This window comes from Astatotilapia calliptera, chromosome 14 (genome assembly GCF_900246225.1).
Source record: "Astatotilapia calliptera chromosome 14, fAstCal1.2, whole genome shotgun sequence".
Lineage (NCBI taxonomy): Eukaryota > Metazoa > Chordata > Actinopteri > Cichliformes > Cichlidae > Astatotilapia > Astatotilapia calliptera.
The window spans coordinates 4,727,842-4,753,553 of NC_039315.1; the positions used below are offsets into that span (position 1 = coordinate 4,727,842).

A 25,712-nucleotide genomic window follows, 5' to 3' on the forward strand; every position below is an offset into this window, starting at 1 on the left:
TCACCTTACCCAGAGACACAGGACCACAAAGGCAGTGAAAATCCACAAAACAATCAGAAACACGTGCAAAGAGACGTGAAATGGCCAGTCTGCAGGTCCTCACAGTGGACATGTATCTTTGTCAAGGGCCGAAACTCACTGCTGAAACTCAGAGGGCTTGTTTATGTCTCTCGTGTTTGTGTTTATGAATGTGTACTTGTGTTTTTCTTTTAAAAATTCCAGTTTGATCTTTTAGATTACCGTTAAATTATTAAGGCTTGATAAAATTTCCAAAGAAATTTGTAAATATAATCTGAAATTGACTCCTCTAACTTCCAACCAAGTCAGTATTACTAACTTCCTTTACCTCATTTCAAAGCTGGTGTCTTTCTTCCTCTTCTCTTTGCCTTTCCTCGTCTGTTTTCCAGGATTCATTTTCCTCTTTTTCTCCCTCTTCCTTCGGCCAATCACCCCTGAGGAGCAGCAGTTTGCTTCAATCACTGCAAACTAAATGGAAACACATGGAGGCTCATTTACTCACAGATTCCCAGAATTCCTGCCTATGAGGTCACTTTGTGTCTCCGTGGTATGTTGTTCGTGACTCTCGCTGCTCGGAAATGGAAGTACACGCCTACGCTCACCAAGAGCCACTGCAGGGCTGCATGCTGGACTGTGTGGGTTAAGACCAGTGAGGCTACAGCATTTTTCAGATTTATGGCTTTCTGGGTTTATCTGAAGTACTTCAGGAAGCTAATACAGATAAAAAAGACACACTGACTCAAGCGCTAATAGGACAAGAATAAATGAGCAGATGTTAAGTAGCACTGTTCATTTCACATCAATACAAATCTTAAATAATGAACTTGAAACTAACCATGGGAGCTAAATTTTATACTGTAGACTAAAAATATTGTGTAACTTCAGCAGATATGTATTATTTATACTAAATGATCAGAATCTACATTTAAATGAGTTTTATGGAGATTTAATTGTGTGTAACAGAAAGTAATCTTCCTGGGAAGTGAGTCTTGAGATGACTTGACACTGGAACTTAATCTCAGGTCTTTTATTGTGAAATCTGTGTCTCGTGGGGACAGATTAATTCCACCTGGCTGAGTTAGCCTCTTGCATAATAACCAACAATAAGAGAGGACAGGCTGGCCCTGACTGTGCTCCTGCCTGCCAGCATCGCCTTCCAGGACCAACGTGGTGCCATGTTCCAGAGCGTGAGGAAATGCAACCTTTTTCCTTCTTCCTGCAATTCTGCTTCTTGTTTCTCTTCCCTCTCTTAACGAACTGCAGGCAAAAAAACAAAGCAGAACGCTTCATATGAAAGCAATTCATAGTTTTAGATTTAATTTAATAGCCTTCTTGTTTTTGTTCTCACATGAATAACTTAAACAGACCTCACACTCGTCCTTGCTTTGGGGTTAAGCTCTGTTATTGAATGCAAACACAAACCTCCACCCCCGACTTTGTGTTTAAGAAGTGGAGAAACACCAACCTCTCAGGGGGTCTCTGCATGGGGCAGCACCTGGGGGGCCTGGCGGCCTGTGCATTTGTATGTGTGTGTGTGTGTCAGGGAGAGACAAATGATAGTGGTCTCATGGATCTGCAGATGGACCCACCCCATACTGCCCTGATTACATCTTGAATTACTTAGGTGATGTCATAAATCTGTGTGTGTTTGCGATTCAGTGATCTAACCACATCTTGTGTAATTCTTTGCTTATCTAGTTTACACATTCCACACGCCTTCAAACACTTGCAGATAGCGAGTGAGAGTAATACAGTGGGCAAGCGAGATAAAGCTAGAGTCGTTTTGGTCTCGCTTTGAGGAATTCCACCAAAAACTTTGAGATTTAACCGCTGCTGAACTTCTGGGACCCTTTTTGCTTCCCTGTGTGTCACAGAAGAAGATGAAGCGCTTCCAGAAACGCACACAATGAAACCTCAAATCCCCAAAGTAACATCTCCTGTGCTTTGGAGGTTGTTCTGCACGTGTGCAGTTTTATTGTGTGATGCTGCTTCAGCGGAAAAGACGCCAGCGTTTCTTTGCAGAAGGGCTCAAAGCACACTCGAGTGGATGAGCAAAGAGGGAATGGGTTTAATTTGCCTTGCAGGCGTCCTTCAGGAGCTGTAAACAAGATGTGTCTGCAATCTGACCTGCGAACAGCAAACGTCTGCATTCTCCATTTGTTGAGTCCTCATTACTTTGCAGCAATTATGCCCAGCACCAATGCTGTTGGGAGCACCAGACTGTGCCTCCAAATTTTGTGCTCCAGCAGTAAAATAAACTGAAGGCCAATTAAAATGCATAATTATTCCCTGTAATGCTGAGACTTTATAGCTCTGTGGAGACAACAGGATAAATGTTTATTTCACTGACCTAGATACAACAGAAGGATATATGACATTAACATAACCGTTAGCCGTCGGTATATGAAGTCACGTACACAAAAACTGTGATAACTTCATATACTACAGAACCAAGTTGAGCAGAAGCAAAATGTTTTTCTGTCGTGATATTTTTAAGTGAGTCGCATTCCTTGAGTCAGATATATTTCCCAACCTAACAGCACGATGATGTCTAAACAGATTAATACAGACAGCATTTATCTTCTGTGCTCAACTAAAAAAAAAAAAAAGAAACTGCAGGGTGAATTGCTGAGATTTTGAATGCAGCTCACAGCTCTCCAAACGTCTCACCATATTTTTCTTTATGAACACTAAACAAAGTCTGGTGAGGCATCCGAGAGACCTGCTCTGTTTTCTGAATCACTCTGCATCAGGCTGGCTGCTGACTGCAAAGCAGCAGGTCTGTAGTTTCGCGCCTGCTGCTAATCAAATTAAAGAGCAGTACCCTCATCACCTCCACACAGTCTGTCACATCAGGAGATCAACAGTAAGAGAGCTCTGTAATTGGCTGGTTAAAGTGAACAGATGGTCAGTAAACTGCTCAGTTTCACTCTGGGTCAGTGGGGATGATTTAATTACTGATCAATTAAATATGAACGAGTTCATTCTGCAGTAAAGAAGTCATAAACTGAGATCTACGTCCTGATAGTAGGCTAATTCTCACCATGTGACCTGTGACCTTTTATGGTTTCGCACCTGTAGATCAAAGAGGTGTTTCATCGCCTCAGTGTCTCGGCGGCTTCGCTGCTCTTTCACGGTCATTTGTATGATTAACACTGTCGCTCGTGTGTTATCTGAGAAGTTCTGGTAGTTTCAGTCCCACGTGCTCATGTAACAGTTTATTAATCACAGCGTCTGCGCCTTCAGTGCCACCGGAAGCTAATCTTTACCTTTAAAAAATAAAAGCCCACACTCGTTTTTGCCAAAATGAGTTCTGTGTTGATTAAAAGGCGTTAAATGGGTTCATTATCAAAGTGATTCTCAAAGACAGGGCTATTTTTATATTTATATTTTATAAAACAAGTAACTTATTTCAAAAAATGTTCAAGATTAAATATCACGTTTAAGGTTATTTTATACTGCCTTAGTTCTTTTTATTTATTTATTTATTTATTTATTTAGTGTCCCCACTGAGTCCAAGGGTGGTGGGTGATACAAAATGCGACAGCGCTTTAGAGCAGCGGTCCCCAACCTTTTTTTGCGACACGGACCGGTTTATGCCCGACAATATTTTCACGGACCGGCCTTTAAGGTGTCTCGGATAAATATAACAAAATAAAACTAGAACCAGTATCGAAAAAAAGATTTATTCATAACACACATGAAAAGACCTAGGAAAACAGAGTTAACAATAAAAACGATAACAAAATAACGCTGAAAACCGATAAAAACCCTGAAAACCATACATTTTACACCTGAGCCTCAACTCTCGCGGCCCGGTACCAAACTACTCACGGACCGGTACCGGTCCGAGGCCCGGGGGTTGGGGACCGCTGCTTTAGAGGAGGATTACCTTATTTTGAAATTCATGACCGGAAGCATTCCCTGTTCAGTGCTGCAGACTTGACTCCTGTAAGGGAAGAAGAGGTGACCAGTTTACTTTCTCCGCTCAGAGCGCTCAAGAGACAGTAATCAGCCGTCACTAAGAGGTTTACCTGCCCTGCACCTCAGCCCTGCGTCGGTGGATTTTACAACCAAACTAGAAGAGTGGGTTTATTTCCCGGAGAATGACGGAACTGTAGGTACATATCAGATAAATCACTTTATTTTATCTTTTTTTGTGTGGTCAGCTGTTGATTTGTGGTCATAGATTACACTTTGAGGAGATTTGTAGTTTTGTGTAACAAAAATAAGAAGAATGAAGCAGTGTGTGATTTTATTTATGAACATGTGTGTGTGTTTTCTGAGAGGCACTCCCTTTAGTTTCAGCGTGCGCTGCCTGCGCAGTTTGGCTCAACGAGCAGACAAATCTGAAGGAACGCAGTGTTTAAAAATAAAGGTTTCAGCACGTGTCCCCGACTCCTGACGTCATAAACAACGTAAAGCTATGCGTGTTTAATGAATTTAATTTCTAAAATACTTTTTTCTGGGGACACAATACAGCCAGACTCTTATTTCATCCACCAGTCAACTCTGACTCACCGCGCAGTGACAGAATAGGCGATGTTGGACAATCGCTCCCCATCTGGGCTCGTGATGATCTAATTTCTAAGAAGATTAAGTGTTGCAGAAGAAGCGCCTTAGACATCCCCCCCCCCCCCCCCCCCCCCAGACGGGGGAGGCTGACATATTACTCTATTTTATAGCACGTCACTGCTACATGTGCTGCTTCAGGAGCAAACTACTACCCAAGAGTGGAGGTCACAGCCAGGAGACACTCGCTGTAAGAGTCTGATGTTTTGTTTTTGTAAAAAATATGTATGTATATCGGCTAAAGTTTATTAATACTTGAAAACAAAAGCCTCGTGGGTCAGTCAGAGCTGACTGGACCTGTATCTGTGGCTGCATGTGTCGATTTGCTCCAATGGTACCAATCAGTCAGCTGCAGGAAGGCTTCAGGAGGACATGGGATGATCTGAGAGGCTGCAGTTACATAACGCGCACGGAGGGAGAGAGGGGAAGTTAACTAGAGTTCGCCTTCATTCAGTTTGGCAGCATTTTAGAATAGAATAGAATAGAAAAATAGAATATTTTTGATTATTATCCTCCAGACATTTATGAGCGGGTGGGGGAGGAACAGTAACGTTAAACCTAAAGCCAGAAAAAAGGGTTTGTTCAACATTAAAGACTCGTTACAGCGCACATTGCGTCACCTGGGGTTTCACATGAAGTCTGCTTTACTGTACTTAGCAATAATCGCTGTGAGTTATCAGCCAAGGAGAAGCAGGCTGGATGTACACCCACGGCACGAATGATAGATGGAAAATTAGTCACCATCAGCTCTCAGACACAAACTGCATTAGCGTGAAACCACCTTGTGGGAAAACAGCCAGATAACAGACGGAGTAAGCTTTGCTTTTATGGCAAAAATAAACGGATTAATGGAGGAGAAAATAAAAGCTTTTGTCAACAGTCGCCTGCTGAGCGCAATTACGCGCCACTCTGCGGAGAATAACAACAATGAAAGCAGCCGCAGAGTCGCGCGTTCAGGCGTGTAGTACGTGTTTGTCCCAGGAGATGACAGGACTCATGGGTGGCTCCGGTCCGTTTTGGTGGAGAGACTTTAAACAAACTGGGCCTGAGAGCAGAAACAGATGTTAGTTCGGCCTCCTCTGTGGTTGATTGCATCATCAGCAGTGGCCCAAATTCCAGCTTCCAGGAAAGGTGATGCAAAGAAATCCCAACCAGCCGTCTGAGAGTTTCTCCCTCCGTTCGTATTTAGGCTGATAGGGCGAATAGGAGTACACATGTATGTGATGCCCACCTCGGTGTGTCGCAGTGAGGCTCAGAGGTCAGTCAGTTTTATGTTGATGTTGTGGTTGAGACAGAATTGCGCTGGGAACCCACGCTTGAGCTCAAGGACAACAAACATTGGAGTCACGCTTCATCGACACTACAAAGCTCCCAGTAGGGGTACGTGTGTATAAGCGTGTATTCATATCTTTGTGGGTACCAAAAATTGAAAGTTTACTACTTGTGGGGCCCAAAATCCTGGTGCCCACCAGTTTGAAGGCATTTTGAGACTCAAAATGTCCTTTTGGTGACAGGGTTACAGTCAGGTTTAGGGTGAGGGTTAGCCATTCATTTTTCATGGTTAGGGTAAGGGGCTAGGGAAAGCATTAGATGTCCCCACAAGACAGGAATACCCGACACGTGTGTGTGGTAAAAGCCAGGGATAAGAAATTGGTTTTAGAGAGATCTACTAAAAAATGAGAAGCGCTGCGATTGGTTGTCTGATCTTTTGGGAACTGGCTGCATAATTAATTGCACTCCTTGTGATCTTGTATTAAGTAATTCAAGTCTGTCCCAGCCATCAGTGTGAGCGTCTCTCTGTGTGATGGTGATGACTTCAGTGATTGAATTTCCTCACTAATAACATTACACAACAGTCTCCTCTCTGTCACTTAGATGCAAGCGAAGTTTGTAGCTCTGCGACTCCTTCTACACAAAACTGCCTTCGCTGCAGGAATATGACCACGTTTTCTCCTACAAATGGGTGACAAATTAAAATAAAAGGAAAGAAAAGTCAGGGCCAGAACAGCTTGATTACTTTGAGGCATGATTTTCCAGAGGAGAAAAGGAGTGCCATTCTTCCTCATTCGGTGTTTTGATGATGGTGGTGGGGAGCACTTTGCCAAAAACACTTCAATTATGTCAAGATGACTGTGACGGAATAGAATATGATTCATATCATTTTCTAACTAATCAGACTAGTTACTGAACCTTCAGGCTCTGTTTTCATCCCAGAAGAAACCTCCCCCATTATTTCATCACCGGATCAAAGCAGTCACTCAGAAAGGAGGCCAGCCAGCCATGCCCATCCCACAAAACTAATAATGAAGCCTGTTAGTTAGAAATTGAGTTATATCTGATACTATTTTTTTTAAAAGCATCTTACACGTTTTATTTCATGAATTAACTGGAATAACTCGTTGAGAGTGAGTGGACAAACATGACTTTTTCTGTCACAGTATTTTTGCCAGAGTAAAAAGCCCAGCAAAAAGAGAGGCCCAGCAGTTTGTTTGCTGCTCTCAGCTGTTCCTGAGTCTGTAGGTGTTGTAATTGTAGATGCATATTGGGATTGTTAGACCATGAAGCTGCTGGAAATACGTTTTGATGGCCATGTTATCGAAAGTTTAGTTGGCAAATGTGAAAATAACAAATAAATAGCGTACAAAGCTTTGACACGTAGAGATCCATTAAAATATGGGTAAAAAATAAAGCATTTTGTCTCCTTTTCCAGGCCTTTTGAGTCAAATTTAACCATAAAACTCATAAAAATCCAGAGAAACTGTTTCTCCAGCATCTGAAGAAGCCTCCACCCTTCTGTACCAGTTCTGACCGGTCCATTATTCCTGTTTGTCTTTGTACAGTCGTGGTCAGTCTCATTATATATATATTTTTTTTAGTTCATCAGGTGTGGTGTTTCTTTGCTTGGACTTGTGCTGCATAAATATAACTGGTATTTTTTTGCCCCCTTTGTGTTAAAATGAGCGCTGACAAGTTAATGTCGCTTTCTTTATGACTCTCAGAGGCTCAAATTAGACGGAGCTGTTTATGATGTCATCTTAATGTTCTGGCTGTCAGACGGAGAGAGTTGCTGCCCTGCTCGGTTCCTTTGCTGCTCGTAGCTGTTTGTGCAAAGTGTTGTTGTAGGACCAGAGAGAGAAATGAAGGAAATGAGGGTGTAAATCACATCTGGTACAATAGGCAATAAAAGATGCCATAATGTCATCTATGGGATGGTGAAGTCTTGTTTTGTCCCTAATCATAGGCTTCAATTTCACCCATCAGAACTGGAGCTTCTTGGATGGGCTCATAGAACCAATATCCACATAACAACCCACATTATTTATCATTCAAAATGCTCCAAAAATTCCACTCAAGACGTGCAATTCAGTGAGGTGAGTTAGTGGAGAGGCAGCCTACACCAGTGCATGCATCCACTTGTCATTCAGATAATAATTTCAAGCTCAGAGCCTGAAAACAGGTTAAATGGGTGATTTATACCTTAAACTGGCATTTACTTGTCCAGCAGGGGGCGACTTGATATATAGAAAACGTCCCCTTCGCTCTATGACGTTGGTGAACACCTTCCCGATGAGTTTGTTGTGTCAGTTGCTTGGTTGAAGTGATACTGAACGCAGGGCAAAGTTTATTTTTGGAAATTTTGATTGTCAGCCCAACAAGGGACAATTGTTGAAAATTAGCAATAGCTATAAACTTATGTGCGTTACATCAGTTTCGTGTTTGAACTTGGACTATGTTAAACTGCACTGTTGGTCTGCATTAGAGTCACAAAGGAGGATAAAGCATGTTTCATAGCTGGCCTTAGTTGGGATATGAGTACGCAGTGACCCTCGTTTCAAAGTTGGATACCTCAGCTTGAGGCTTCATCAGAGGACTTTACCGGTGACGTCACTGCGGCTACATCAAGAGGTCATTCATTGAACTGCAGTTTCTGGCACTTCCACGTTGGTTTAGGAGGTTTCAGTAGTTGTTACAGATCAGGCCTGTATCGGCTTTTATTGACCCGTGGTTATCTGTGACCTCAATTGTGTCTTTTTCTTTAAATAGTCTTGTTGGAGTTTAGCCACATTCTTACGACTCAGGAGGAACCATTTCACTTTTTACTACACTATGTTTATCCTGCAGTAATTGCTGTCGTGCAGGATAAGATCTGACATCTGAAACATGATGATGACGATGATGATGAAGAAGCATGGATGTCACCAGTGTAACGTCACCCATCAGTGGGCTTTTGAAGCCTTTTACCATTTTGACTTTTTTCAGCTGGGGGTGGAACTGAGGGAGAAACCGCTCATGATGACTTGTGAATCACAAAATAGCCACACCCTAACTCATACTCTGCTTCATCTTCCTTGTTGGTCTAATTCCTGGAAACCAAAATATTGAGTGAATATCATATAGTGTTAATTGAGACTTCAAACTCGTGATTTAAACCATAAACTCATTAAGAAAGTCTTTAGGCCTCCATAGAGGCCTGACGCTAACTGGGCTGAAAACACCTGGAGTGTTAATAATAAGTGGGGAAGTTACCCTTTCATGTCTTTGCCAGTATCGGGGGAAGGGTTTGAGGTGTTTTCACCCGTCAGACACTGTCTGAACTTCCGATTGCTCATCACAGAAGAGAGCCGTGTGTCTTCATCCCGGAGATTTGAGTTCATCAGACCATCGTGTGTCAGAGCTGAGCTAATTAAAACAGACGGTACAACAAATGATTCAGGTCTGCTTAACTGGAGCCACTTTATTTAACTGCCCGGACCGTTTCCCTGCACCATCCTTCAATACAGACAGCAATTTAATTTTATACTGTTCACATGCTCATTAATGCAACTCTCGACATGATCAAGACGACCTGTTAAAAGTCAAACTGAGCATCAGAAAAGGGAAGAAAGGTGATTTAAGTGACTTTGAGTGTGGTGTGGTTGTTGGTGACAAACGGGCTGGTTTGAGTGTTGCAGAAACTGCTGATCTGCTGAGATTTTCTTACACAAACATCCGTAGGATTTACAGGGAAGGGTCCAAAAGAGAGAAAATGAGCGTCGGTTTTCTAGGCAAGAATGCTTTGTTTATGTCAAAGGTCACAGGAGAAGACCAGACTGCGCTGAGCTGACAGGAAGGCAGCACTAACTCAAATAGCTGTGCAGAAAAGCATCACTGAGCATGCAGCACATCAAACCTTGAAGGAGATGTGTTATGGCAGCAGAAGACCACAGTGCGCACTCCTGTCAGCTTTTCTTGGCACGCTTTGGGCTCCTTAGTACCAACATTTAAAGTCCTCAGTCCACCTGAGTGTTGCTGCTGACCACGTCCATCTCTTTACAGCCATGCTGATCTACTGATAACTGCTTCCAGCAGGACAACACACTGTGTCGCACACCTCAAATCATCTCAGACAGTTACTCAAGTGGCCTCAATCCAATTGAGCACCTTTGTGATGTACTGGAACAGGAGATTCACATCATGGATGTGCAGCTGATAAATCTGCAGTAACTGTGTGACGCTGTCAACTAAATATGTACCAAAATATTAGAGGGAAGCTTGCAGCACCTTGTTGAACCTGTGCTATGAAGAATTAACGCAGTTCTGAACGAAAAACCAGTACTAGCAAGCTGTACCTAATGAAGCGTCCGGGGAGTGTATCTCAGTTGTTTTTAGCAGCTTTTAAATAAGATTTCACTTCTTTTTTCACTCCGATATCTAAAAAACACCAATGCTCAGTGGGCTCTGTTTTGACAGAGAGGATAACTACTTGTAATGTTATTAAAACACATCCAGTTGGTTTGATTAAAAGAATAAATGAGAGCTGCATAGTTTCTAATCATTTATCAGCACAGTGAAGTTTGACCTCGGTCTTAAATGAACCTGAACCCAGAGCCACACTCTCTGTTTTCACACTCTGAATGCTGGTTAAAGAAACCTCCCCCTCTCCTTCTGTTCACTGAATTTGAGAAAAGCAAATTTCACTTGTGTTGCATGTGTTTGCTCCTGTTCGTTTGACTGTTTTTATTCCAGGGTGTAACCTGTGAGGAATCTTTTTTTTCCACATAGCAGTGTTTTGAAACTTCAGGCCTCATTAAAGCGTGTCCCCTGGGTGGCCTGCATGTGTCGCAGGATACATGTTGCAACGCGAAAAGACTCCACCAAAGCTGAAGTTCTCCCGTTTGTGCCGGCGGTTTCCCAAGAACTCCGTTTGACGGGGCAGCTGGAAAATACCAAAAGACGGAAATAAAATCCTGATAACTGATGAGAGTTTGTCCCAGAGCAAAATCACAGGAGGACTGAGAATTTCTGAAGAAGTGAAGCAACTTGTATAAAAGAAGCAAACAGTTCAATCTCAAACTGAACTCAAAGTTTACTCATTTCAGACCCTCTTTCAAATTTCAAGCCGCATGTTTTTTGTACTCTAACCTGACCTCAGTCTGACCCCAGTGTGAGATTCACAGGTCCCCTTCAGATGCCTCTGTGATGTGCTGGAAACTCTGAAGCTGAGCTAAAAATCTCACTCTGGTATTTTTAATGTTTATTACGTATTTAAAAAGCTAAAGAAAAATAACCACGACTGAGTCAGAACTGATAAGAGTCATCAGAAATACAAAGATTTAACACCGGGACAGTAACGATTCAGAGCTGCACAAATCAACCCTGCTGATAAACAGTTTTTTCACTCAGACGGAGGCACGAATATGACTCAAGACGGCAGATTTTATTTGTTGAAAGAGATCTGTTTAAGCAATCCAAAGTATTCTCAGTAAACACACCCAGTGAGGGTCGGGCAGTCACAAGAAACACATGACGGCTGTGCGATTTAAAGAAAAATGTTTTTATGCTCATTGCGAGCGTGCTTCTCTCATTTCTAAACACGGAGACCGCACATAAAGCAGCAATTTGACTCACAAGATCTGAAAATTATACAAGAAAACAAACTATTCAAGACCAAATTCTTCCAAAGGTTGACCAAAAGTGGGTCAACTGGTTTTTAACATACAACCAGATGGCTCTGAACTGGTTCTGCTGTTTCTGTTTTTCTAAACGATGCATGGAAAGCTTTTCTCTAATTCGCCTATTAAATGATGGAGGCTTGTCTGAATGCAAGTCTTTGGGTCACTGAAGAAGCAAAAGCAACAGCTCTGTGCAGCAGAGACGGTGTCAAAAATGACAGCAAGAGAGCGAGTGTAGCTTTTACCAAGGGAAGTACTGCCGTTTCCAGGGTTATTAAAGTAACCTTAAATAAACTAAAATCAAAAACTAAAACAGTTGTTTTTTTTGTTTTTTGTAAGATCACCCAATCTAAGGTTTATGCCTCAGCTGCCCTAAATTAACAGAACTGGTAATTAGCTATTATTTTTGTCTAATGGTAATTTACTCTTTAAATTTTTAATATTAAATTATAATAATTGTTGTTATCTGTGAATTTTCAAATGTACTTTTACCAAAAATACTGAAAAAATATTAAAACATTTTTTTAATTAAGACACCAAATTAGTTTTTTTGCAAACACGAACAATACATTAGTTTTAGCGGTTGAATGCTTGATTAATTTCTCACTTCTCAGGTTGCCGGCTCAGATTTGGGTATCTAAACGTAAATTCAGTCTTTTTTTTTCTGACAGATATCTAAATTATTTGTGTACTTGTCTTTATGACAGATGCTCTAATACATTTTTTTTTTTTTTTTTTTTTTTTTTTTAAGCACTGTAGGTGTAAAAACTGGACTTCAGTGAGTAAAAGGACTGGCACTTGACTCTTTTCTGCTCTTACTGAACACACAAACTGCTTTTTACTACTGGCCTCTTTCAGCCATTCACACTAGCTGGTTTTTTCCATTCCTAAGCAATTTAACACAGATGCAAAATGTCAGCGTGTTACTGAGCATAGAACAAATTCTCACCTCAGACACTTTGTCAGTATCGGATATTTCCCTGTTTTTTCACCCCTTTATTGTTTTCTAACCATTGGTGAGGCGACTCTCAGTGTTAGTAGGTTTAATCTGCTATGACTGAAGTAAAAGAGTGGAAACTGAAGAGCTGTGGATAAACTGTGGTCCTGAAAAACCTGCACTTCTACATGTTTAACCAGTTAAATAACTGGAGTTCTGATCTCGAGGCTTCGGGTGTTCCCTGTGTCTTTCTCGGGAAAGACACTTTATTTCCTGATGAGATGCTGTGATTAGGCACGAGGTGTTTTGAAACCGACAGTTTCAGTGTGGTAATTTGTTTCCACTGATGAGGCTGAAGGGTCTTTGGGAATGCAAGACTAATGCGTGACTCTGTAAGAGCAGCCCGAGGACCTCCAGTCACACATTTTCACACAGTGTGGGGCAGGCAGGGCCCTCTGAGCAAACACTGTGGATTCTTGGAGTGTTTTCCTTCAAGTGTCCTCTGGCTCTCTGAAAAAGTGCTTGTAAATCTCCCCCCGGCTTCATTCCTCACTCTGTCCCATCTATCTGCTTTTCCTCTCCCCCTCGATCTCTTTCAGCCGCTTTTTGACTCCCTTTTCGCTCTGATTTCTCCTCACAGATCTCCAGTGTTTTGATGTCACATTCCTGAAGTTTCTGAGGAACTTGGAGGACCGACCGGGCAGCAGACGGCGAGGCAGCCAGAGATCCCACTCTTGATCCCCTGCGTGCTCTTTGCCTGAGCCGGGATAAAGACGAGAGTTTGAGGAGACGAGGGCTCGGCGTTCGCTTTGATATGGATTTTCTGCGTAGGAGGGGAAGACAGAGGGAGCTGATCTGAGATCAAGACCTTTCTCCTCTCCCTTCCTGAGTCACATGTCAGTGTGAGGCTCAACCGCCGGGTTGCTATCGCTACTCTGACCGACCTAAATACTTGTTTACTCGCTTGGAGAAGCAGAACAGACTGAATATCTGAGCTGAGAGTGGGGAAAAACAGCCAAGAGAGCTTCTTATCAACTCAGCACTGTTTGCTTCCCGCTGAATTTCTCCTGCTGGAGCTCAAACGGCCTGAGGAACCCAACCGCCACATCAAGATGCCTGCAAAGACGCCCATGTACCTAAAAACAACGACTCCCAAGAAGGGAAAGAAGCTGAAGCTCCGGGACGTCCTCTCAGGTGATATGATCAGCCCCCCGCTGGGCGACGTGCGTCACAGCGCACACGTAGGGCCCGAAGGCGAGGGCGACATGTTTGGAGACGTGGGCTTCCTCCAGGGTAAGATGGACATGCTGCCACCCACGAGCCGGACGCAGAACGGCCACGCCCGCTCGCACAGCATGGAGAGAGACTTGGGAGAGGGCCTCACCGCGAAAGATGACGTGCACAGCTACGCCTTTAACGGCTTCCATTACCAGCACTCGTCCAGCGGCCTGCTGAAGAACACCATCTCCATGCCTGTGTTCATCGCTCACGAACAGGCTCCACCCAAACCGCCGCGCCTCCATCTGGATGGTCCCTCCCACCACCATCAGCAGCCTCCTGCGGCTAGCCCCAAACAGAACAATGGCTGCAGCCAGAGAGACGGTCAGCGCCAGCAGCACCCGACTGTGTCGCTCTGTGAGAACGGCGTGGTGGGTCGCTTGGCGTCCGAGCCTTGCCGTGACATCTCCCTCTCCCCAGCCATCCGCAGACTCGTCCCCTCCTCCGGCTCCCTCTCTGAGGGCTCCTCCGAGGACTCCATGTCAGAGATCTGCGGGCCACAGGACGTTCGCCGGGGCCTCAGCCTGGACTCCGACACCTACCTGAGCAACGAGGATCTTCGGAGCGAACGCAGCGAGTCGCCCTGCACCGTCTTCCACCACGCCGGCCTCACAAAGCCCTCTGGTGTGTCGCGCTCTGACTCCATTGCGGGGTTGAACCTGGATCTGGGCCCATCCATCCTGGAGGATGTGTTGAGCATCATGGACCGCTACAAAGCTGAGGACAACCACTGCGAGCTGTGATTGAGATTAATGAGACAAAAAGATATATTTATACATGGTTTAATATATCCTTTAAAACTCTGAACAGACTGATGGAGACAAAAGATGGAGGGACTGACGGAGGAGGGAGGAGAACTTTTTTTTTTTTTTCACCAACTCCTGAGAGCCGAGTCTGAAGGTGATAAAAGACTTCAAGAAGCTTGAAATGCAGGACGTTGCTGCTCGAGCCTTCAAAGCTGAACCTCATGCACATAGACATTTAAACTATAACACGGGGTTGCCAACGGTTACATGCACACCATCATTCTCACGGTGTCCAAACAAACCTGCAGACCCTCCTTTATTTAAAACAAATACACCCATTTGCATCTATTTTTGGGCAGGTGTTTTCTGCCCATTTTAGAACCAAAACAGGTCCATAAGCATCCTGTTGCTTTCAGCTGATGGGGGAAGTCTTTCCTGTGAGTGTATTAAATACCTGCAGCTTCACAAGGATACATGTGGGAGTCCCCACAGCGAAACAGCTGCACATATTTAACCAAACAGTCCAACAGAGCTAACTGTATTAGTTATTTAGAACTATTAATTAACCCTGCAACAAAGCTTTTCAAAAAAACTTTTCAACTTACAGTGTTTATGGATGTTTACCGTAACAGCAGGCTGTATAGGAGGACGACGACATCTTTAATCATTAATTTAACCAATAAAATAAGCCAAGAGGCGTTTAGAATTTTTACCAGCAAAACAAATTTGGCAGATTTATCCTGAAAATTACCTAAAATACGTCGCTGCTCCTCTTTCTGGGTTATTTAAAGCGAGGAGGCATCCAAAAATGACACAAAAAAGATTATCGTCTTTTAAAACTGTCCCACATTCTGAGACAGCTTCCCACATTTTTAATGGACCTAGTATAGAAAAGTAAAACCGCTGCGCTGATCCACAAGTACATCCCAGCTGAGAGCGTGGGATAGAGAAGTGTGCAAAACGAACAAGTTATCAGAGGAAATGCAGGCTGTCCTTCACCTGTGACATGCATCATTTTTGTGTGTTTAATTGTCCCACATAAACATCGCTGCCCTCATCTCACCCCAACTGAGAGCAGAAAGTTGGCAGCCCCTGCTCCAAGTTAACCAGCACAGTTGCAGTAACATCACCACTGCTCCCTTTAATCTGTATCGCCTGTTAATCTGACTCTCACTGAGGATTTCCTGCTCACTTCTCTGCAGAGTCAAATATATTTGTCTCCAGATCGGCCTGGGAAAACAGGAGGAATCTCCAGCTGCACAGCTATTAATTCTTTCAGGATAAATGTGTATTTATGCAGCAGAGTTAACATTGCATACATAGACTAAGCTACAAACTGCTAATACTACTAGTTTAATGCTGCAGGTTAAATTCTTCATCTTTGCTTTCTAAGGTGTGATTTGGGGATGAAATGTTGACATCTCCACTCTTTTACATCAACTCTGCTGCTGCTGACTTTACTGTCATCCTCTAATATGATTGTATCCCATTTAATCAACATTTCACTGGCAGGTTTAACCTTGTGTTTTGTTTTTTCTTTGTTTTTTTTGTTGTTGTTTTTTTTAATATATCATCAGAGAGAAGCTGGGTATGCTTAATGTTGGTGTTGTTTAAAAGCTTTAAGGGTAAGAATAAGAAAAGGTGCTGCTTTGAGTTTTGAGATATGTCTTTATACATGCTGTGGCTCACTCTCTGCCTCCCTGACGTTCACTGTCTGCATGTTCACAGTAGCCTATTATTCAAATGTCATCTATGATGTATAATTAATCTGTAAATGTACGAATAAAATGTTTCCTACTGCAAAAACTTTGCGGTTGCTTCTTTGCAGACACACACTTTACAGACATTAACACTAGTAGGCATACTTTATGGGTGTTTTTCACATGCAGCGATGAGGTGAATAAAGATTTCCAAACCTGAACCACAGTGATGTAACTACAAAAAAAAATACAAAAAGATTCATTTTTAATAGTTTTCAGATTAAATTTCAAACCACTAAAAACTAGTTTTCAATTCAGCGCAGGTGCAGTAAAAGTGTAAATCTGTATAATAAATGTTAATATGTGTGAAACTGAAGAACATGGAAAGCAAAAAACAACAACAGAGGACTGTAATTTTGTTGACTGGCTATTTAAAATTATTTATTAATATATTCTGAGAATTCAGATTGCTTTGTTTTGGTAGCGGATGAAAAACTCATCCCAATAGGAGTATTTTGAAAGGACTGTAGTGATTCTAGTGTGCACAAGGGCGATTTTATTGCCATGTGCTGCCCCCGTGTGGTCATTCTTTGGAATGGCAACTCTTTAAAATGACTAAAATCTCATTAATGCAGCTGACTTAGAACTACTTCCGGAAAAGCTTGTGAAAATAAAGTTATATAATAGGGTATTCCAAATAACACAAAATATAATGAAATTACCCAACACATGCATGCCTTTGCTGTAGACGCTGAAGCCCAAATAATGAACGAAAGCATGGAGAAAGCACAGCTGTGAATTACAACTATAACGTAACAAGCAAGACGACCGAAAAGTCACATTTACAGCTACACAGTAAGATGTAACAGCTGTTTGTGTCGATGTTTGGCAACACAGTATACCATTTATGTTAGCGTTTCTTTTTCAAACTATTCACCGGAAATGAAATTGTTATGACTCGCATGTGGTCAAAGTTAGCGTCGATAGCAGCAGGCTAACACTTCCAGTTGAAGTAGTCGTAGTCAAATCTAAATGTAAATACATAAATAAAATAAATAAAAGGCGATAATAACTATAAACTGATTAAATAACGGGTTTTAAATGTAACTTCGAAGCATTACAGAGGAGTATTTAGTTTTCCTTTTGGCCTGCAGGGGGCGGTAATCAGTCTGATAGCGTTCAAACGATAAACGAAGAAGAATTAAATGCTGTAGCAGGCTGTGGCGTTGCTAATGCGGCGTTTTGTTTTGTGTTTTTGGCGCACATTCAAATTTTAATGACTGTTTTAAAATAACACAAGTTACGTAAAAAGAAGAGGAGCTTCCGCTAAACGTGCTGTGAAGATGAAGTGAGTGTTTTACTGAGTACAAACAGACAACATGGGCTTTCAGTGTTAGCGCGTTTCCAGCAACTGTGACATACCTGAGCCAAGTCCACATAAAATCAGAGTTTTGTGGCTCTAGTTTATCCAAATCACTGTTTTAACTTTTATTTTAGATGTCTCGCACTCATTCACACATACTTGGCTTAAAGATAGTCCAGAATGAAGCCTGTACAGCTGCTGTGCACTGTTAACATCGTTGCTGTTTCCTTGCAGGCTCAACATTGAGGGTCTGCTGGTGTATTTTCCCTATGACTACATCTACCCCGAGCAGTACTCCTACATGCTGGAGCTGAAGAGGACGCTGGATGCCAAGGTGGGTGGCGTTAGAGGTTAATCTGAAGGTGTGGTTTTCATGCACAGTGCTCCTATCTACACAAATACCCTGGGTTGGATGACACGTGTGAACGAGAGTAATGAACAGTGGAGATGAGGTGGATTGCATGGAGATGAGTGTTTTGTGACAGAATGATATCAGCAAGAGTGAAAGGCATGGTTTACAAGATGGTAGTGAGACTTGGTATGATGTTTGGTTTGAAGACGGTGGCACCGTAAAAAAGACAGGAGGCTGAACTGAGGATGTTGAGATTTTCATTGTGAGTGACCAGGCTGGTTAGATTACAGTTGAATACATCAGAGGGTTGAGATTGTTTGTAGACAAAGTTAGAGAGGCTGAGATGGTTTGGACGTGTGCAGAGGAGGGATGGTGGATATATTGGTCAGAGGGTGTTGAAGATGGAGCTGCCAGGCAGGAGAGAAGAGGAAGGACTCAGAGAAATGGATGTGGTGAAGGAGGACATGTGATATATGAAGCCTGTACAGCTGCTGTTGGGGACAGAGGAGGAAGCGATGCGATAAATTCATTTTGGTCTGAAGAAGATGGAAGACGAGTCATCTTTTTTATCCAGTTGTTATTTCAGTTATTTAGGATGATCATATTTTCTGCTCTTTGCTGTTTCCAGTTAAAGAAAAGTTCACATTTTTCTTCCAGTCATGCATGTATGTATTTTGAAATTTGAGTTACTTTTTTCCTCCTTTTCTTCCTTGGAGGTGAAGAGATGATTCCTAAAGTTACAGTGTTTAGTCCAGATTTTACCTTTTGTGTCATCGTGTCGTATTGTGTTGCTCCTTCAGGGAAGTACAGTGTGTCCACTGACACACAAACACACACACGTGTTTAAAAGTGTTTACTTTCAGCTGCTGCTTTCTGTGTTAACCGAACCTGTTCCCGTTCAGGGTCATGGAGTCTTGGAGATGCCATCGGGAACAGGGAAGACCATCTCTCTACTGTCCCTCATTGTGGCCTACCAAAGGGTGAGTTCAGCCTCTCTCATAAACGGTTCATACTAACAGCTGGTGGCAGATTAGCATGTAAATATGTTCTCTCTCTCTCAGGCTTTCCCTCTGGAGGTCACCAAGTTAATTTACTGCTCTAGAACAGTTCCAGAGATCGAGAAGGTGAGTGGACGTCAAATCAGTCGTCAGTGAAGCGTGTTTCTACTGTGTAACTTTCTTTTTGAGTTAAACAAGAAGAAGCTTTCAAAGCCCCGACGTCTCAGACTGTGTTTGATTCTTTCCGATGAGGTTGTGGAGGAGCTGAGGAAGCTGATGGAGTTTTACACTAAAGAAACAGGAGAGAGCAACAACTTCCTGGCTCTTGCTCTTTCCTCCAGGAAGAACCTCTGCATCCACCCTGAGGTATGAACACCTGCATCCCACAAAGCCAGAGGAGCGATTCAGGATTCAGCTTTCTCCTTTCAAAAGTGACCGACACGCTTGTCTTCACACAGGTGAGCTCTCTGCGCTTCGGTAAGGAAGTCGATGGGAAGTGCCACAGTCTGACAGCATCGTACGTCCGCGCACAACATCACAGCAACCCCAACCTGCCCGTCTGTCGCTTCTACGAGGTAAGAACTCACATCAGATGGTGTTTTTCAGCAGAAGCAGAAGTTATTTTTTGTTTTGTTTTTTGTAATGGCTGATGACATGACAGCATCAGGCTTCAACGTAACGGGTGGGGTTTGATCTTTATGGATTAAAAGTTTAAAAACAAGTTCAGGTTTCTATTCTTTAGTAATCTTTTCATTTCTGTGCTGGATGATTACAACGCACTGGCTCGACATGATTAGTTAGGAGCATTTAATCAGCCTGAAAATCTAAATCCAGCCACTACTCGACACCATCAGATATGCAGATTAGAAAAGTGTTTTTGCTTTCTGGCTGTCGCCTACATGAACTCAGGAACTGATAAAGTTTTATGAGTCTCAGATACAAACTGTGTAGGTTTGCAATGCCTGAAAACTGGGAAACAGGAAAACCTGGTTTGTGTTGCAGGAGTTCGATTCAGTCGGCCGACAGGTGCCTCTTCCTGCTGGCATCTACAACCTTGATGACCTCAAGGCCTTTGGCAGGAGGAAGGGCTGGTGTCCTTACTATCTGGCTCGCTATTCAGTGAGTTACTGTGAAAACGCCAAATCCGTGACCATGTAATGTGTATGAACATGAATGAGATTTTGAGTGTTTTATTACATGTAAAATGCTGTTTGCATGCTTTTATAGGAAAAACATTTTTCTCACTGGCTGCTCTAATTGGAAAATAAATGATAACACGCCAGCTTCTCATTACTGAATAATCCAGAGTTTAATGTTGTATCTTGAAGCTTGTTTCCTCTTGATTTCTCTCAGATCCTGCATGCCAACATTGTGGTGTACAGCTACCACTACCTGCTGGACCCCAAGATAGCTGATCTGGTGTCTAAAGAGCTGGCAAAGAAATCTGTAGTGGTATTTGATGAGGCTCATAATATCGGTGAGCAATTAATCTGAGTCTAATATGCACATTCGGTGCATTTAACTGAATGTATTTGTCTATTTTAGGAATTTGTTTACAGTAATTATTTAAAATAATTCATATTTTCTTTCACTCTCTCCTCAGACAACGTGTGCATCGACTCCATGAGCGTAAATATCACCAGGCGAACGCTGGACCGCTGTCAGACCAACGTGGACACTCTCCAGAACACCATACACAAGTAATGCTTGCATCATCACTTGCAACATGGAAATGCATCCATGTTTTCCTGAACGAATGAAAGATTGCACCAATAATTGGAACGTCTTTGCTCCTCTTACTGGCTGTAATTTTGCAGAACAGATTAAAGAGACAGAAAATAAGGAAATCTTACGAATGAGTATTAATCTAAGCTACTGTAATCTGCCTGTGTTTATAGGATAAAGGAGACTGATGCTGCTAAGCTGAGGGAGGAGTACAGACGCTTGGTGGAGGGGCTGAAGGAAGCCAATGTGGCGAGAGAAACCGACATCTACCTCGCAAATCCGGTGTTGCCTGATGAAATCCTTCAAGGTTTTTCCTTTAATTGTTCTCTCAGCTCAGAGTAAATTTTGAAGCGCTGGTTTAGAAGTAGAGTTTGGTAGTAAGCATTTCAAGTTGTCTCTATTAAGTCCTCCGTCCGCATCAAACTCCAAACATTGGAACTGTAATCTTTCTGGACGGTTTAGATGAAGAGCCGAATCTTATTGTAGACATGAGCACAAACTATCCTCCTCTCTTTCTGTCAGAGGCGGTGCCAGGCTCTATTCGTACAGCCGAGCACTTTGTAGGTTTCATGAGACGCTTCCTGGAGTATCTGAAGTCTCGTCTGAGGGTCCAACACGTCGTACAGGAGAGCGCGCCGCAGTTCCTTAAAGACATTTTCGAAAAAGTCTGCATCGACCGCAAGCCTCTAAGGTCAGTTTCAGCTTCTTTTCTGCGAATGCGAACAGCCTCGCTTAGTCTCTTGGTTGTTTCTGTTTCCCGTCTCTTTATCACCGATCCATCCTCCTTGTATCTCCAGGTTTTGTGCAGAGCGGTTGCAGTCGTTGCTTCGAACTCTGGAGATCGCCGACATCGCAGACTTCTCAGCTGTTACTCTCATCTCGAATTTCGCCACTCTCGTCAGCACCTACAGCCAAGGTAGTAAAAAGTCCCGCCTCTGTTCAACTCCAAGTAACACGGTGGCATTAATAAACGCAGATGCTGTTGGATTATGATCTGTAGTATCTCTCTGTGTCTAAAAAGGCTTCACCATCATCATCGAGCCCTTTGAAGACAGAACTCCGACCATCGCCAACCCCGTGCTGCATTTCAGGTGAGCTGCACAATGAATTCTGAACAAGTTCATGTGCTGCCGTCTGCAGAGGAGATTACCTGTGACTGTCATTTAGTTTCATTCTTTTACACAAAGCGTTTTAACACAAAAGGAGATGCCAGGTTGATATCTGTGTATCACAGGTCAGTGTGTTTGTCTGTTCCCCTCTCAGCTGCATGGACCCGTCTATAGCCATCAAACCAGTTTTCCAAAGATTCCAGTCAGTCGTCATCACCTCAGGGGTGCGTACTTCCTGCTCATTTCAGTCCGGTGACATTTAATTTACATTTTTTATTCATTAAAGGTACAAAAACAATCTGGTGACGTCCGCACAGTGAGTGAAGTAATCAAGTTTCCTTTTTATTCTTTGAAACAAAATTAGGTGAAGTTCTCGCTTCATTTTTTTCCCTGCAGACCTCCAATAATAACATCATAATACTGTAAAACTTCCATTCAACATGTTATGTCTTGAAATATAATCCTGCTGTTTATTCAACGACACGTGTGACTGCTGAGTTTTTCTTACATGTGCAGGAGTCTGAATTCCTTCTTACAGTGTCTTGTTCTTAGTTTTAAACGTCTAAGTGAAGCCGTTAGAAGCACCTCGTTTGTTCCTGAGTCAACAGACATCAGGTCATCGCCTCTTTGAAGCCTTTGAAATGAAAGATCTGATTCGAAGGATCTAAATGAAAGCCTGATCTAATTTCACCATCTTACCCCTGATGTTTCTCCTCTCTTCAGACACTTTCCCCCCTGGACATCTATCCCCGCATCCTTGACTTTCGCCCGGTTACCATGGCGTCCTTCACCATGACACTGGCGCGCACCTGCCTCTGCCCTCTGGTCTGTAACAACACTTAATATGAAAAAAACCCAACTGTGGTCCTGGGTGGAGTCACAAAAGCAGCACCACCTTGGAGACATGAACAAAAAGAGGAGAGAAACATAAACATTTCCATCACTTTGTTTCTGTCTTCCACAGATTGTTGGCAGAGGAAACGACCAGGTGGCCCTGAGCTCCAAGTTTGAGACCAGAGAAGATTTCGGTTAGTAAAAATAACTTGTGCTATTTGAGCGTGACCTCTCAAATCAAAGGCCGTACAACTACAAATGACAACGCTGTGTTTTCATCAACATGTAACGAGATAATTTTCATGTTTGCTTCTCCAGCTGTGATTCGGAATTATGGTAACCTGCTTCTGGAGATGTCTGCGATCGTTCCCGATGGGATTGTGGCGTTTTTCACCAGCTACGTCTACATGGAGAACATCGTGGCGTCCTGGTATGAACAGGTCAGTGTGTGTAATCCACAAGCATCTGAGTAACTGAAACAACCGCCGTTTTTCTTTCGTGAAGCTGTAGAAATCTGACATATCTTTCTGTAATCTGTGAAGTGGTTTTATTTTAAACATGTAAAAAAATAGAACAATGAAGGAAAAAAACACAAACAAAATAAAACATAAAGAGAAAAATAATCACAGTAGATAACTTTACATGTTCAAAAATGAGCAGGAAGAAGCATTCTCTTATTTAATCCCAGTCCGTTTAGTAACTAATATATTAACAGTAAATTAATTTTGTGTGTTTTTGTTGTTTCTGGGGTCACGTTCGCTTGCAGGGTATCCTGGAGAATATCCAGAGAAACAAGCTGATCTTCATCGAGACTCAGGATGCTGCAGAGACGAGCATGGCCCTGGAGAAATACCAAGAGGTCAGACCCATTATTGTAGTAGTATTTAACTAACAAAGAGACCAAAATCATAAATTGAGCCGTGAACAAACAAACAGATGTTCAGGTCTTTTGTGTTGGTACCAGACTTTGACCTTTGACCTTTCTGTCTCTGCTGTTTAGGCGTGTGAGAACGGCCGAGGAGCAATCCTCCTGTCTGTGGCCAGAGGAAAAGTGTCTGAGGGGATCGATTTCGGTAAGTCATCGAGTTGCTCTGTGCGGCTCCAGCAGGACAAATTAAAGCAAACAGCAGAAGAAGAGTCCTGCGTGGCTGGAGACGATAAGGTGAAGCAAACGTGCGCTTTGTCGCTGACTCGGAGTCTCGTTGTGTTTTCTGTTCAGTGCACCATTATGGCCGTGCTGTCATCATGTTTGGAGTGCCGTATGTTTATACGCAGAGCCGCATCCTAAAGGTCAGAGTCACCTCTGTGTGGGGTCAAAGCTCAGAAAGTTAAATCTATTCATATTTTGTGTGATGTTTGCTATTTAAGGATTTATATTATCAAACGAGTAACAAAACCACACATTTTAGTTTGTGTTCTTTCCCTTTTCTCAGTCTGGATAGTTTTGTCGTGATTCCCTAAGGGTTTTTCTCTCTCTGTAACTCGACTCAGGCTCGGCTGGAGTACCTTCGGGATCAGTTTCAGATCAGGGAGAACGACTTTCTGACGTTTGACGCCATGCGCCACGCGGCTCAGTGCGTAGGCAGAGCCATCCGAGGCAAAACTGACTATGGACTCATGATTTTTGCTGACAAGGTGTGTCTGAATATTTGTCTGATCCTGCCGCAGTACTCCAGGCTTCTACACTCTGCTTCACAGCAGCAGTCCTTCGAGTTTGACGCTGGAGTAGCTGAGCGAAGCCTGTACTAACCTCCTCTGTGCTCTGCAGCGTTACGCACGAGCAGACAAACGTGGGAAGCTACCCCGCTGGATTCAGGAGCACATCAACGACGGCAGTCTGAACCTCACTGTGGACGAGGCCGTGCAGCTTTCCAAGCACTTCCTGCGGCAGATGGCTCAGCCTTTCAGACAGGTACAACCGGCCAAGCATCACAAGCACCACTGCAACGAGTAAACAAACACAGGACAACTCACTGGCTTTAAAAGGAGCAAAGCAGTGGGTTTAGTGATCTTCTCCCCGTGATTGGCTCAAACATCTGTCCTCTTGTCTAAGAGTCTGCTTCATTTCTGAAGCTAAATGAAACTTAATGTTATAATTTAATACCTTAAATGGGGAAAAGTTTTATAATCTAGCAAATTAATCTTAAAGTGTCTGACGAGTTGTTGGTGTGATTGTTTACTGGCACAACTCTGGCACCAGAACAATCAACCCACTGCCATCGAGATCATGAGCCACCTGACTTTGTTGATCAGATGAATAAATGCTGCTGTAAAGCAGTTTGAATTGCACGGAGCTGCACAGCTCTTATGAGCGCTGACGTTTCCGGACAACAGCTGACCAGGCAGCCATGCTTGCTTCTCTCTTTCTCTCCAGGAGGACCAGTTGGGTTTGTCTCTGCTGACTCTCGAGCAGCTGGAGTCGGAGGAAATGCTGCAGAAAATCACTCAGATTGCTCATCAGACCTGAAGGTGACACGAACCGTATGACATTGTCACCACAGCAGCACCATAAACCGAGTCATCAGCTGTCACCAGACTAGGGTTAAATATGGGTCGGCTCTAAAAGGGCAGGTCCACCTTAACTTTAGGAAGGAAAAACTCAGAATTATGTTTTAAGTGTCTGTTTTTCCCCAAGTGGTAAAAATACTGTAAAAGTATTTAAAGTATTTTCAGCTCTGCTGGTGACAGTAATGACTTCTGACAGGAGAGCCGCTCCCACACCAACGATGTGAGCCTCAGTCAAAGCCGCTCATGGGTCAGTCAGTATTTAAGGTTGCACTCGGTCTGCAGAGTAGACCATCTGCAGACCTTTGAACCACTTAAGTACATATTTCAGTACTCTGTTCAGCTTTTCACTGAAGTACGGAGCAGTAAACTTATTTTCCCCTTTATTAATCAAAGGAAGAAGCCTTTGCTTCTGCAGACGCACATGCTACAGAAAATCCAGCAACACACTGCAAAAACTCAAAATCTTACCAAGTATATTTGTCTTATTTCTAGTCAAAATTATCTCATTACACTTAAAATAAGACACAATCAGCTACAGGGCAACATTTCAGTAAGCTAAAGGAACTTGTTTCAAGACAGTGAATCTTGAAACTAGAGAAAAACTAGAGATTTTTCACTTGTTCCACTGGCAGATTTTTTC

The 25,712-nt window shown here is 42.9% G+C and overlaps 2 protein-coding genes across 6 annotated transcripts; both read left to right on the plus strand.

Annotated features, from left to right (window-relative positions):
• Positions 1-1,099: 1,099 nt before the first annotated feature.
• LOC113036348 (cdc42 effector protein 3) lies at positions 1,100-16,289 on the plus strand. Of its 5 annotated transcripts, none has more exons than XM_026192647.1 (3): positions 1,100-1,205; positions 3,951-4,139; positions 13,100-16,289. In XM_026192647.1, the coding sequence occupies exon 3, from the start codon at positions 13,572-13,574 to the stop codon at positions 14,478-14,480; it is 909 nt and encodes a 302-aa protein (XP_026048432.1). In that variant the 5' UTR covers positions 1,100-1,205; positions 3,951-4,139; positions 13,100-13,571; the 3' UTR covers positions 14,481-16,289. The 5 variants fall into 5 exon arrangements, with proteins under 5 accessions (XP_026048432.1, XP_026048431.1, XP_026048433.1 ...); XM_026192646.1 differs by having other exon boundaries at positions 3,951-4,135; XM_026192648.1 differs by having other exon boundaries at positions 4,011-4,135.
• Positions 16,290-17,343: 1,054 nt separating this feature from the next.
• ercc2 (excision repair cross-complementation group 2) lies at positions 17,344-25,563 on the plus strand. The gene is made up of 23 exons (XM_026193292.1): positions 17,344-17,531; positions 17,781-17,880; positions 18,801-18,878; positions 18,960-19,022; positions 19,149-19,262; positions 19,355-19,471; positions 19,899-20,015; positions 20,250-20,373; positions 20,500-20,596; positions 20,795-20,928; positions 21,144-21,312; positions 21,419-21,537; positions 21,643-21,712; positions 21,885-21,954; positions 22,454-22,555; positions 22,695-22,758; positions 22,883-23,004; positions 23,331-23,423; positions 23,565-23,637; positions 23,784-23,854; positions 24,056-24,199; positions 24,333-24,476; positions 24,939-25,563. Exons 1-23 carry the CDS (start codon positions 17,527-17,529, stop codon positions 25,029-25,031), a joined length of 2,283 nt encoding a protein of 760 aa, XP_026049077.1. The 5' UTR covers positions 17,344-17,526; the 3' UTR covers positions 25,032-25,563.
• The last annotated feature ends 149 nt before the right edge of the window (positions 25,564-25,712 follow it).

Excerpts from the sequence above, each read along its gene's own strand:
- LOC113036348 (XM_026192647.1), top strand. The coding sequence starts at position 13,572 with ATGCCTGCAAAGACGCCCATGTACCTAAAAACAACGACTCCCAAGAAG.
- ercc2 (XM_026193292.1), top strand. Across the intron at positions 19,263-19,354 it reads ACCTCTGCATCCACCCTGAG|GTGAGCTCTCTGCGCTTCGG; the intron begins GTATGAACACCT and ends GTCTTCACACAG. Across the intron at positions 21,955-22,453 it reads CAGTCGTCATCACCTCAGGG|ACACTTTCCCCCCTGGACAT; the intron begins GTGCGTACTTCC and ends TCCTCTCTTCAG.